At 44.1% G+C, this 13,838-nt stretch overlaps 1 protein-coding gene across 1 annotated transcript; it reads left to right on the top strand.

Annotated features, from left to right (window-relative positions):
• The first annotated feature begins 4,689 nt into the window (after positions 1-4,689).
• MED21 (mediator complex subunit 21) lies at positions 4,690-10,192 on the top strand. Its single transcript, XM_075276403.1, has 4 exons — positions 4,690-4,771; positions 7,336-7,450; positions 7,605-7,705; positions 9,385-10,192. The coding sequence occupies exons 1-4, from the start codon at positions 4,730-4,732 to the stop codon at positions 9,559-9,561; spliced, it is 435 nt and encodes a 144-aa protein (XP_075132504.1). The 5' UTR covers positions 4,690-4,729; the 3' UTR covers positions 9,562-10,192.
• The last annotated feature ends 3,646 nt before the right edge of the window (positions 10,193-13,838 follow it).

A 13,838-nucleotide genomic window follows, 5' to 3' on the forward strand; every position in this document is an offset into this window, starting at 1 on the left:
CAAAACCATTTTTTTGTTCTTTTTAACCCGACACAAAGTTCTACATGTCCGACTTTGTGTCCGATTAAAAAAAAAAAACGGTTTCGCCGCGGAGACCACAAAACACTCATGGGCGGACACTTTGCAAACCCTTTCAAATGAATGGTTGAAAAGTGACTGCCGGATTCCGTCTCCTGTCTAGTTTCTTGGGCAGTAGAAAGAAACCTGAAAGCGGAGACCGGGTGCAGGTGTGAACCCGCCCTGAGTTATAGCAATCAATCACAGCACAGATTTCTTTTTGCATTCTGAAAAACTGTGATTGTTTTTAGTTTTTACATTTTTATGTATTTTTAATTTTACATATTATCAAATATTTTCTCTTTTATTTTTATAACTTCTATGGGTTTTAGACCCTTATTACCCATACAATATACTTCAATACTAATATACTGCAGTATATTATAAAACCCCTTCAATTCTATTACATGATAATAAACCCAGTGATGTCACAGTACAGGGATAATATATACAGTGATGTCACAGTACAGGGATAATACACACAGTGATGTCACAGTACAGGGATAATATACACAGTGATGTCACAGTACAGGGACAATACACACAGTGATGTCACAGTACAGGGATAATACACACAGTGATGTCACAGTACAGGGATAATACACACAGTGATGTCACAGTACAGGGATAATACACACAGTGATGTCACAGTACAGGGATAATATACACAGTGATGTCACAGTACAGAGATAATATACACAGTGATGTCACAGTACAGGGATAATACACACAGTGATGTCACAGTACAAGGATAATACACACAGTGATGTCACAGTACAGGGATAATACGCACAGTGATGTCAGAGTACAGAGATAATACACACAGTGATGTCACAGTACAGGAATAATATACACAGTGATGTCACAGTACAGGATAATACACACAGTGATGTCACAGTACAGAGATAATACACATAGTGATGTCACAGTACAGGGATAATACACACAGTGATGTCACAGTACAGAGATAATATACACAGTGATGTCACAGTACAGGGATAATACACGCAGTGATGTCACAGTACAGAGATAATATACACAGTGATGTCACAGTAGAAAGATAATACACACAGTGATGTCACAGTACAGAGATAATACACACAGTGATGTCACAGTACAGGGATAATACGCACAGTGATGTCACAGTACAGAGATAATACACACAGTGATGTCACAGTACAGAGATAATACACACAGTGATGTCACAGTACAGAGATAATACACACAGTGATGTCACAGTACAGGATAATACACACAGTGATGTCACAGTACAGGGATAATACACACAGTGATGTCACAGTACAGAGATAATATATATATATATTAGCACTGTAATAACACACAAAAATATCTGTCATTGGGAATAGTTGGGACACCCCTGCAGACAATAGATGGACAGCTGGTGCAACCAGTATCCGTGGCTTTACATTCGTAATGTGTATGGCTGACTTTTGTTGGATTAGATTAGGGCTTCATCTACATTACAATGACCTAGCCCATACAAAGAGAGGGGCACCCTGTATACAAACACCTGCTGCCCCCTCCTCTAATGTAGGACAGACAAATAAACATTTACATAGTGGATCTGGTTACATGGTATTCACACACTGCAGATAGCAGCCATTATTGCCTTTCCAGCCTATAATTAACCCTGTATGGAGCAATTATAGGGTTAAAGGCGGCAATACAGATACAATGGAGATCAGCGGCAGCTCTGACACTACAGGCCCATAAATTATTGGACCCTAAATCCTAAATTATTACCCGCCCTCTAAATAATCAAAACCCAGACTCCTAAAATAGACCACCTCAGACCTCATACCCCTAGTTTAGGTGTTTGGCCAGAGGTCTGATAAGTTAAGGGTCGAGGGTCTCATCATTAAGAAGGCTCTAAATTATCAGGTCTCAAACAAGGTCTCTTAAAGGGGTTCTCCAGGAATCAGGGGAAACTCAAGAGGGGGTGTAAAACAAAAATAGATGCCTGTTGTTTTACAGTCCCTGTCCCAGTCCACTCCAATGCTTGGCCTTCCCAGCCATAAGTGGAGAGGCTCGCATGTCTGCTGAGACCAGTGATGTCACTCAGACCAGTGATGTCATTCAGGTATGTCACCAGTGATTGGTCTCAGCAATTATGTAAGCCTCTCCACTTTTGGCCTGGGGAGTCCTAGCACAAGAGAGAAAGGGGACTGGGACTGTACAATGGAGCACTGGAGATAGTTGAGGGGTTTTTTTTTTTGTTTTTTGTTTTTTTTTTGGGGGGGGGTTATACCCACCCTGGCAGCCCCTGAGTTTCATGTCATTCCTGGAGAACACCTCAGACTATATGCTGGGAACCCAGTCATCAAGTCATTGGGGTTATTGAGCACCTTGCATAACCGCCATTTTCCATGGAAATCTGGCCCACATGGGACACTTGGGGCCCACTTTTTTTGTTATCACTGAAGGGCTTGCTTTTAGGACCCTCAACCCATACACACAGAGATAAGAGCCTGATTGCTGAATTTTCTGCCCCCTTTATGAGACGTTTTCCAAGCAGATGCAAGATAGGCAATGAAATGAACACTCTTTGGCCATGTCCATTGTCGATAACAGCCAACCTCATGTTGTCCAGGCAATGTGGCGGCTGAATGACAGTGAGCCCGAGCTGAAAAATGGAGAGGCGTAGGACCTGTCCTGAGTTTTGCTCCAGGCTCACAGTTGCCTGCACGGCCTGTGATAATACATGGGCCTGTGTATGCAGCCATAGAAATGAACGGGTCATTGTGCTAGTCATGAAAAACATGGTTAACAAACTGACGCTAAGTTCACACTAGCGTTCGTCTCTACAAAGCACATGGCCGTGTGCACAGACCTTGAGGCCTAACTCTAAGCTTTCTCTCACAATAAGAAGGAATGGCGGTATAAAACAGTATCCTGAGACATATTCACCCTCATGTACAATGTGGTAAAGGCAGATGCTTCTTGCTAATTGGAGGTAACCCTGATGCAGAACTGGAGGGAGGAACGTGCCCAAATTATGGTAATGGTACCCACTAATATATCTATAAATAATAATATATAAGAACATAGGGGGGGTCATGGTCATTAGGGCCTGTGTTTTGTGACTATTCACATTAAACATCAGTTCTGCACAGACCCTGTAACCTTCCTGTACCTACAATTTACTTAGAAGATTATGGCGGCTTTGTGCTTCTCAAGTTGGGTTGATATTTGCGTTGGAGTTGGAGACTCTGGTGGAGAGAAAAGTCCTGGATGGAGGACCTTTCTCTCTATCACTTTCAGTTTTGAAATGGTGGACAACATTATAGTCAATGGGGTCTGTTGGTGTCCATGTGTAACTGCTGAAACACCGGTCCGGCTTTCCTCTAGCAGACCCGAACGATGGAGAACACAATGCTAGTGTGAATATAGCGTCAGCTCACTGACATTGGAAGCTCAGAAGTGGCTGCAGCAAAACAATATGGCCGCTCCACCATACACATCACAGAGGATATGTCACGTTATCATTTCAGTCATGTCCTGATCTGATTTGATCTGGTTTTCTGACACAATTTATCTAATGTGTGTATATGTGTGACTGTATGATGGACCCAGCAGAAGACTAGAGGATCCTCTCAGAGGTGCAGCTATAGGGGGTGCAGAGGTAGCAGTGGCTACCAGGCTAAGGAGGCCCAAAGGCCCCTCTACATAATGATAAAACCTCAATATTATACACAGCACATGCTAAGTGGGGTCCCCTTACAGATTTGGTGTTAAGGCCCAGGAGCTTCACGCTAGGCTTCAAGATTCTTCAACAGGCACTATAATGGGCTACCACGCAGGAGGATAACGCTCATCAGGAACCTGCTTTGGGGCAGGTCACCTATCATTATGTCAGGGGACATCCAGACGATCTGTAGAGCTGTTAGGGTCAGTGCACATGGAGTTTTTCGGTGCTAATTTCGACGCTGAATCCACCTCAAAATCAGGTGGTTTTGAGGCGCATTCAGCATCAAAATCAGTGCCAAAAAACTCTGTGTGAACTGACCCTAAGATTGGCCCCTCAGAGCACCTTCCTGTAATGGGGCCCAAGTACCCTGGTCTGATATTTTGCCTTTGCATCTCTACGTGATATGTGTGCTTATATGTATTGGCATGTATATATGTATATGTATTGGCATGTATATACAGTATATGATAAATACCTGGGCAACCAAGAACATTTATTATTGGATTTTTAACTCTTTTTAGCCCATCTGGCTCACAAATAAGGATTATTTGATAACCCATCATGTCTATCCAGAACTTTTCTTAGCTCAGTATAATCACCTTTTGGTCAACACCGATCAATGTACTTTGTGTGAACAAAGCCTAATAAGTTAATGTATACAAAGTGACATCTGGTGGTCAAATTGTGGAATTACACAAACTGCATCCACAAAAATAATAAAATATCAACATTTAGGGCTGGCAAGTATTTCAGAATAAGAACAAACAATAACAACCCCGAGGTTTGTTCAAGATTTCAAAACTTTACAATCAGTGTTAATTATGAATGTTATCAATAAAGTTACTACATAAAGAGTACAGTGAAAGAAAGGACGTCCTACGTGTGTGTCACGCCCATAAGTTGTTGACCAATAGTAGATCACGCCGCGTTCTGAACGCAGTTTCGGGGCTGCCCGAATCAAAGATGGCGGATCGCCTGACGCAGCTGCAGGATGCGCTCAATTCGGTGAGTGATTCCCGGTGTAGGAGTCCGACAAACCGGGCTGGTGGTCACTGTGGTATAGTGTATAGATCTGAGGGCAGTTGTGTAATATAGAGGTGACGTATGTATACTATATCGTATGTTATACCGTATGAGGAATATCTGGTCAGTGTATACGGGGGGTGGACATCTATTGGAGGGACATAGATCATCATCACCTGTCACAGAGCTGTCAGGGGACTATAGAGTGCAGCTCTGGAGTATAATACAGGATGTAACCCAGGATAAGTAATGTATGTACACAGTGACTGCACCAGCAGAATAGTGAGTGCAGCTCTGGAGTATAATACAGGATGTAACTCAGGATCAGTACAGGATAAGTAATGTATGTACACAGTGACTGCACCAGCAGAATAGTGAGTGCAGCTCTGGAGTATAATACAGGATGTAACTCAGGATCAGTACAGGATAAGTAATGTAATGTATGTACACAGTGACTGCACCAGCAGAATAGTGAGTGCAGCTCTGGAGTATAATACAGGATGTAACTCAGGATCAGTACAGGATAAGTAATGTATGTACACAGTGACTGTACCAGCAGAATAGTGAGTGCAGCTCTGGAGTATAATACAGGATGTAACTCAAGATCAGTACAGGATAAGTAATGTATGTACACAGTGACTGTACCAGCAGAATAGTGAGTGCAGCTCTGGAGTATAATACAGGATGTAACTCAAGATCAGTACAGGATAAGTAATGTATGTACACAGTGACTGTACCAGCAGAATAGTGAGTGCAGCTCTGGAGTATAATACAGGATGTAACTCAGGATCAGTACAGGATAAGTAATGTAATGTATGTACACAATGACTGTACCAGCAGAATAGTAAGCACAGCTCTGGAGTATAATACAGGATGTAACTCAGGATCAGTACAGAATAAGTAATGTATGTACACAGTGACTGCACCAGCAGAATAGTGAGTGCAGCTCTGGAGTATAATACAGGATGTAACTCAGGATCAGTACAGAATAAGTAATGTAATGTATGTACACAGTGACTGCACCAGCAGAATAGTGAGCGCAGCTCTGCAGTATAATACAGGATGTAACTCAGGATCAGTACAGGATAAGTAATGTATGTACACAGTGACTGTACCAGCAGAATAGTGAGTGCAGCTCTGGAGTATAATACAGGATGTAACGCAGGATCAGTACAGGATAAGTAATGTATGTACACAGTGACTGCACCAGCAGAATAGTGAGTGCAGCTCGGGAGTATAATACAGGATGTAACTCAGGATCAGTACAGGATAAGTAATGTATGTACACAGTGACTGCACCAGCAGAATAGTGAGCGCAGCTCGGAAGTATAATACAGGATGTAACTCAGGATCAGTACAGGATAAGTAATGTAATAAAGGTACACAGTGACTGTACCAGCAGAATAGTGAGCGCAGCTCTGGAGTATAATACAGGATGTAACTCAGGATCAGTACAGGATAAGTAATGTAATGTATGTACACAGTGACTGTACCAGCAGAATAGTTAGCGCAGCTCTGGAGTATAATACAGGATGTAACTCAGGGTCAGTACAGGATAAGTAATATAATGTATGTACACAGTGACTGTACCAGCAGAATAGTGAGTGCAGCTCTGGAGTATAATACAGGATGTAACTCAGGATCAGTACAGGATAAGTAATGTAATGTATGTACACAGTGACTGTATCAGCAGAATAGTGAGTGCAGCTCTGGAATATAATACAGGATGTAACTCAGGATCAGTACAGAATAAGTAATGTATGTACACAGTGACTGTACCAGCAGAATAGTGAGTGCAGCTCTGGAGTATAATACAGGATGTAACTCAGTATCAGTACAGGATAAGTAATGTAATAAAGGTACACAGTGACTGTACCAGCAGAATAGTGAGTGCAGCTCTGGAGTATAATACAGGATGTAACTCAGTATCAGTACAGGATAAGTAATGTAATAAAGGTACACAGTGACTGTACCAGCAGAATAGTGAGTGCAGCTCTGGAGTATAATACAGGATGTAACTCAGGATCAGTACAGGATAAGTAATGTAATGTATGTACACAGTGACTGTACCAGCAGAATAGTGAGTGCAGCTCTGGAGTATAATATAGGATGTAACTCAGGATCAGTACAGGATAAGTAATGTAATAAAGGTACACAGTGACTGTACCAGCAGAATAGTGAGCGCAGCTCTGGAGTATAATATAGGATGTAACTCAGGATCAGTACAGGATAAGTAATGTAATAAAGGTACACAGTGACTGTACCAGCAGAATAGTGAGCGCAGCTCTGGAGTATAATACAGGATGTAACTCAGGATCAGTACAGGATAAGTAATGTAATGTATGGACACAGTGACTGTACCAGCAGAATAGTGAATGCAGCTCTGGAGTATAATACAGGATGTAACTCAGGATCAGTACAGGATAAGTAATGTATGTACACAGTGACTGCACCAGCAGAATAGTGAGTGCAGCTCTGGAGTATAATACAGGATAAGTAGTGTAATGTATGGATCGGTGACTTTCTGGGGGTTTTTTTTTCTTCAGCTTGCGGATCAGTTCTGTAATTCTATCGGGGTCCTCCAGCAGTGCGCTCCTCCTGCCTCCTTCAATAACATTCAGACTACAGTAAACAAGGAGCAGCCCACCAACCCCACAGAAGGTGAGTGGAATCCTCTGTATATTCCTCCTGGCAACCTATGTAAGCACTTCCCAGGAGATTATGTAATATTAATATAATTTTCTGATAATCCAGAGTTCTTGGAGCACACTTATACTAGATTAGCAAACACTCTGATGTATTTTTACTCCTGCAGAATACGCTCAGCTTTTTGCCGCTCTCATTGCTCGCACAGCAAAAGATATTGATGTTCTTATCGACTCTTTGCCCAGTGAAGAATCTACAGCTGCGTTACAGGTGAGGCGTGCACAGACTCTTATGGAGATACGATCACTATTGTAAGTGTGGGTCAGTGAGAGCTATAAGAAATGTTACTGAATGTGTAGTAGTAAAGTCTGGTGGAGATCTCTGGTTGGGGTACCTATATTTCTCCTTGCAGAGACCACAAGCTGTCTTACAGAGAGCTTTACGGGCAATGGTCTCAGAGCAGAATTCTTGTTTATACTATACTATTTTTTTTTCTCCCAATAAGTCAATATCTGACCCCTAAAGGGTTTTCCTGAATAAATAATTAATGGTTGGCAGAGGTGTGACACCCATGCCTGGATCTGATCAACGGTTTAAAGAGGCTGCAGCGCTTGGGTGAGCACTGCAGCCTCTTAAGTATTTACCTAGCACAGCACCATATGTTGTAAAGTGGCTGCTCTTGGTATTGCAGCTCAGCTCATTCACTTAAAGGATTTATCCAGGATATTTTTTATTTTTTTTAAATTTGGCTGGGGGGATGTGAAAAAACAAAAAACATACACTCCTGTCCCTGGTGTCTCCCAGCGCGGCCTGGTCCTGCTGCGCCGATGCTTTCTTCTGGCAGAAGTCCCAACCACACATGGCCAATCAGCTGGACATAACTACTTGTGACGTTGCAGGTCCTTTCCTTAGGCCACTGAGTGTACTGATTGGCCTCAGTGGTGACATGTCCGCTGAGGCCAATCAGCTGCCTAAGGAAAGGGACCTGGGACGTCTCAGCCTGTAAGGACTTCCACCACAAGAAGGGAGGAAAGCCAGCGGCTGGAGATTAAGGTCTGCACTCTCTGCTCTACAATTTCCACCGCAAGAAAACATTTTTTTGTTCCCTGACCTAAAAAAAATAATCCTGGACAACCCCTTTAAGCTACAATCAGGCCATGTGACCGGTGAACATGATGTGAACTTATATAATTTGCGGGGTCTTGGATGTCAGACTCCCACAGAATTTCAGTCAGTGACCTATCCTCAGGATAGAGCTTTTAAAAGTCTGGTAAAACCCCTTGCAGCATAGTTAATGATATTGGCCAAATCAGGAACGTCTCCAAAAGGGAATCTCGCTCAGGGAGGACCCTGCAACAGTGGTGTGCTCGCTTCTTGCCCACTATCAGGACAGAACTGGACCTGCTTGGCTAAGTTAGATGCCGCTCTTGGGTGTACTGTTTCTTTTGGAGCACCCTCCAGTAGGTGGCACTAGAGATAAGGATTTGTTCCTGCTGGAGTAGATCTAATCTATGTGTTTGCCTGTCAGTCACATGATGGGACTATTATGTAGTGGATTATCACTGATGCTGAATTAAGGGACTTAAAGGGGTTGTTCAAGAATAATTGATACTGCTAATCTATCCACAGCATTGATCATCAGTATCAGATCAGTGGGGTCGGCACCCAGAACCTGCACAGATCAGCTGCTTGAAAGCACTCCATGCCGTGGAAGGGCATCTGGCTCTTCTCATTGTAGCATAGTGCTGGTAAACTAGCTTTGCTCCCATTCACTTGAATAGGAACAGACCTGCTTCCTGTCGTACACCTTGTATTTGGCTTCTGGCAGCCACATCAGCGGATCAATAAAGGGTCCTGATTAAATACCAATGACAGCTTCCGTGGCTAGATTGTCTGTATACATTACTCTTTGTGCTTGACAGCCCCTTTATTGTATGTTCTTTCTACAGGCAGCCAGTCTGTACCAGTTAGAAGAGGAGAATCATGCAGCGGCTGCCCGTCTGGAGGAGGTGGTGTATAGGGGGGACATGCTGCTGGAGAAGATACAGACAGCACTCGCTGACATCGCACAGTCTCAGCTGAAGACAAGGAGCATAATCAACATGCAGCCACTGTCTGAGAGCTAGCAGCAGAGGGCGCTGTACTACATTAGAACTGATCACCCATTGGATCCCTGGAGCTGGGATACAGCACTTATAACCATGATGGGCGGCATTACAGGCAAACCTTCAGCCAGCGACATTACTGCGTGTGCGAGATTTTTATCTTGGGCTTGTGGATGAACCTACACGTATATATTAGGGAATTACTAGTATACCGCTCCTCTAATAGATAAATCTCTATAGATCTCTGAGAGGTAAGGTTACTTATCAGAGCCTGCACAGTCTCTAGTGTCAAAACAGTCCAGGAAAGCTGTGGAAAGTCTCTGCAGCCTCCCATCTATAGGAGGAGCCATTTGCGTGACTGAAGTATATTGGGCAATATCTGGTTTATGTAGTTCTCTAATATTTGTGTAGGTTCAGCACTCGCCAGGACAGTGCAGCGGTGTCTTTTAAATCTGCTCTCTGTCGTTTCCATTTACATCCAGTAGGGCCCCGTGTTCATACATGGACTCTGCTGGAGGGGTGTGAGGTTTTTGGGGGGTTTTTTTGTTTGTTTTTTTTTTCTACTGCTAGGATGGGCCACACACTGATCCCGGGATCTCGGCTGCTGTCACAGCAAATGTTTGTATTGGGTTTTGTATAATAAAATTAACTGAATTGGATTGTAGCTGTAAAATTTTTCAGCCCTCCCCTGTCTGCTTCCTGGTCTGGATTTTGCACAAACCAATCCAGGCAGCAAAGCAATCTTATCTTAAAATCTCCTTTCTTACTAAGCCAAACCCCTTTTATATGAAGAACTGGTATTTCACAGGGGATAACCTGCTGATCTTCATTTTTCACTCGCCTACCCCACTCATGTCCACGGCCGACTCTGCTTAGGCCTCCAGAGGATGTCTCATCCTGATGGCACAATGTGAGGCCTCAGCGTGGGGACACTTACTGTATGGGGGCCAATAAATTGGTTTTATACTGTATTTTGGGGGGGGGGGGGGAATGATCAATAGAGAGAGTGTTTATACTGTGGGGGTGTTGCCAAAATTACACCCCCACCTCTATCTATTGTGAATCTGCAACTCCCAGCATGTACACTAGCTCTGCTGTTCTTGAAACTTCCATGCAAGTGAATGGAGCATGTTGGGAGGTGTAGTTTCAGAACAGCTGGAGTGTCAAATGTTGCTGACCCCTGACCTATGCTTAGAACAGGTCATCAATTTCAGAATGGTGGATTCGACACCCTGTACCCTGACCAATCACCTGTTTGAAGCGATCTTAGAACACTGTTTCTTTATTACTAAGCACAGTGCCGTACATTGTATAGTGGCTGTGCCTGGGATTGCAGCTCAGCCCCACTCCCTGGAATGAGACTGATCGCCAAACAGATTTTATTGATTAGATGTCATTAGAGGACATACTTGTCATATGATGTCATGAGATTGAGCGGTATTGTTTGGCCAGCAATGATTAATGCTTGTTCTAGTCACTCTGTGCAGCAGTCCAGTCTCTGTATTACAGCAGTGAGTCAGTCACTTCCTCTTATGAGTTAATCTGCTCATTTTCGTGTGTCCAGTCACATGTATCACCGCGTTACGTTCCCCCGGCTATAAATTAACAAGACAATTTACATACTGAGTGATATCTGTACGCTGATAATATCATCCAAAACATGACTTCTCTCATGATAAAAACCTCATATCTGTTCCTGGAAAAGCTGGGTGACAACCAATAGGGAATTTGTTACTGTCGTAATGCGTGTTGTCACCCATCATTCTCTAACACCCCCCCCCCCCCATGTTGCCTGTTCCTGTCAGCATTGTAGTGGCATCATTTTGTAGGGGTGTGGTTATGGCACCCAAGTATTATGTAGAGTTGCAGGAGGTGCGGTTATGGCACCTGGGTATTACTTAGGACTGTGGAAGGTGCAGTTATGACGGTATTACCAATTTAATTTTCGAGAGAATTTTTCATGACATTTATTGCTGCATTGAAGTTGATAGTAAAAAAAATAAATAAATTCAGAAACGTTAAATCTGCTCCACACTGCAAAGGTGAATGTAGGATATTGCCCCCTATGCCTATTAGCAAGTTGCCCTATGTGCCTGCCCCGCTGTCTTACACCAGCCCTACAACCACTTCATCGATCCTCCCTGGAAGCAGACGATGGCATCCTCGCCGATATTTTTCCAGTATGACCTCATCCTCCTCCTGCCTGCCATATTATTACACAATGACACAAGTGTTTGCGGCCGCTGCGGTGATTCAGGACAGACTCCACCAAGTCCCCATTGAAGTCCTGCCTGAGCTCTGCCATCCCCTCCACCACCTTCTTAAAGGAGCCTTTGAGGGTCATGACGTGTTTCCCACGAGCTCTGAGCCTAGAGGCTGTAACTAATAACCGTCTGATATATGATCCGGGCAGGAGGGCGAGGTCTGTACAGGGCACACAGCGTCCTTGTAGAAAAATCCACAAAATGAAAACACTTATTGTAGCGGAGAAAGTGTCTGGAGACGGGAGGCGACCGGAGATTGAATGGGCTGTGCGGGTATATAGGGAAGGAATTCAGATTAATTCTTGGCCAAAATATCAGAATTGTGTCCTGGGTGGGTCTTATAGCGGCAGACTGACCTTCTCGGCTTGTACTTACCTGCCACACCCTACATAATACTCATATGTCGTAACTGCATGTCCTTCACCCTACATAATACCCGGGTGCTATAACTGCACTGCCTGCACCCTACATAATACCCGGGTGCTATAACTGCACTGCCTGCACCCTACATAATACCCGGGTGCTATAACTGCACCGCATGCACCCTACATAATACCCGAGTACTATAACTGCATGTCCTTCACCCTACATAATACCCGGGTGCTATAACTGCACTGCCTGCACCCTACATAATACCCGGGTGCTATAACTGCATGTCCTTCACCCTACATAATACCCGGGTACGATAACTGCATGTCCTTCACCTTACATAATACCCGGGTGCTATAACTGCACCGCCTGCACCCTACATAATACCCAGGTGCTATAACTGCACCGCATGCACCCTACATAATACCCAAGTGCTATAACTGCATGTCCTTCACCCTACATAATACCCGGGTGCTATAACTGCATGTCCTTCACCCTACATAATACCCGGGTGCTATAACTGCATGTCCTTCACCCTACATAATACCCGGGTACGATAACTGCATGTCCTTCACCTTACATAATACCCGGGTGCTATAACTGCATGTCCTTCACCCTACATAATACCCAAGTGCTATAACTGCATGTCCTTCACCCTACATAATACCCGGGTGCTATAACTGCATGTCCTTCACCCTACATAATACCCAGGTGCTATAACTGCATGTCCTTCACCCTACATAATACCCGGGTGCTATAACTGTACTGCCTGCACCCTACATAATACCCAGGTGCTATAACTGCATGTCCTTCACCCTACATAATACCCAGGTGCTATAACTGCATGTCCTTCACCCTACATAATACCCGGGTGCTATAACTGCATGTCCTTCACCCTACATAATACCCGGGTGCTATAACTGCACTGCCTGCACCCTACATAATAGCCGGGTGCTATAACTGCACTGCCTGCACCCTACATAGTACCTGGGTGCATTAACCGCACCTCCAGCACCCTAATTAGCCAATTGCCATAACTGCACCCCCACAACCTGACCCCCCCTAACAAAATACCCTGGTGCCATAACTGCATCTCCTTCAACCTACATAACACCCGGGTGCTATAACTGCACTGCCTGCACCCTATATAATACTCAGGTGCCATAACTGCATCTCCTTCACCCTACATAATACCTGGGTGTCATAACTGCACCTCCTATACGCTACATAATAGCCGGGTGCTATAACTGCACCGCATGCACCCTACATAATACCCGGGTGCTATAACTGCATGTCCTTCACCCTACATAATACCCGGGTGCTATAACTGCACTGCCTGCACCCTACATAATACCCGGGTGCTATAACTGCATGTCCTTCACCCTACATAATACCCGGGTACTATAACTGCATGTCCTTCACCTTACATAATACCCGGGTGCTATAACTGCACCGCCTGCACCCTACATAATACCCAGGTGCTATAACTGCACCGCATGCACCCTACATAATACCCAGGTGCTATAACTGCATGTCCTTCACCCTACATAATACCCGGGTGCTATAACTGCATGTCCTTCACCCTACATAATACCCGGGTGCTATAACTGTACTGCCTGCACCCTACATAATACCCAGGTGCTATAACTGCATGTCCTTCACCCT

Source organism: Leptodactylus fuscus, chromosome 5, assembly GCF_031893055.1.
Source record: "Leptodactylus fuscus isolate aLepFus1 chromosome 5, aLepFus1.hap2, whole genome shotgun sequence".
NCBI lineage: Eukaryota > Metazoa > Chordata > Amphibia > Anura > Leptodactylidae > Leptodactylus > Leptodactylus fuscus.

What these genes read in the sequence shown, in the direction of transcription:
- MED21 (XM_075276403.1), top strand. Translation starts at nt 4,730, where the DNA reads ATGGCGGATCGCCTGACGCAGCTGCAGGATGCGCTCAATTCG. An exon ending in GCCCACCAACCCCACAGAAG is followed by an intron (nt 7,451 to 7,604) that starts GTGAGTGGAATC and finishes TTACTCCTGCAG; the next exon opens with AATACGCTCAGCTTTTTGCC. An exon ending in AATCTACAGCTGCGTTACAG is followed by an intron (nt 7,706 to 9,384) that starts GTGAGGCGTGCA and finishes TTCTTTCTACAG; the next exon opens with GCAGCCAGTCTGTACCAGTT.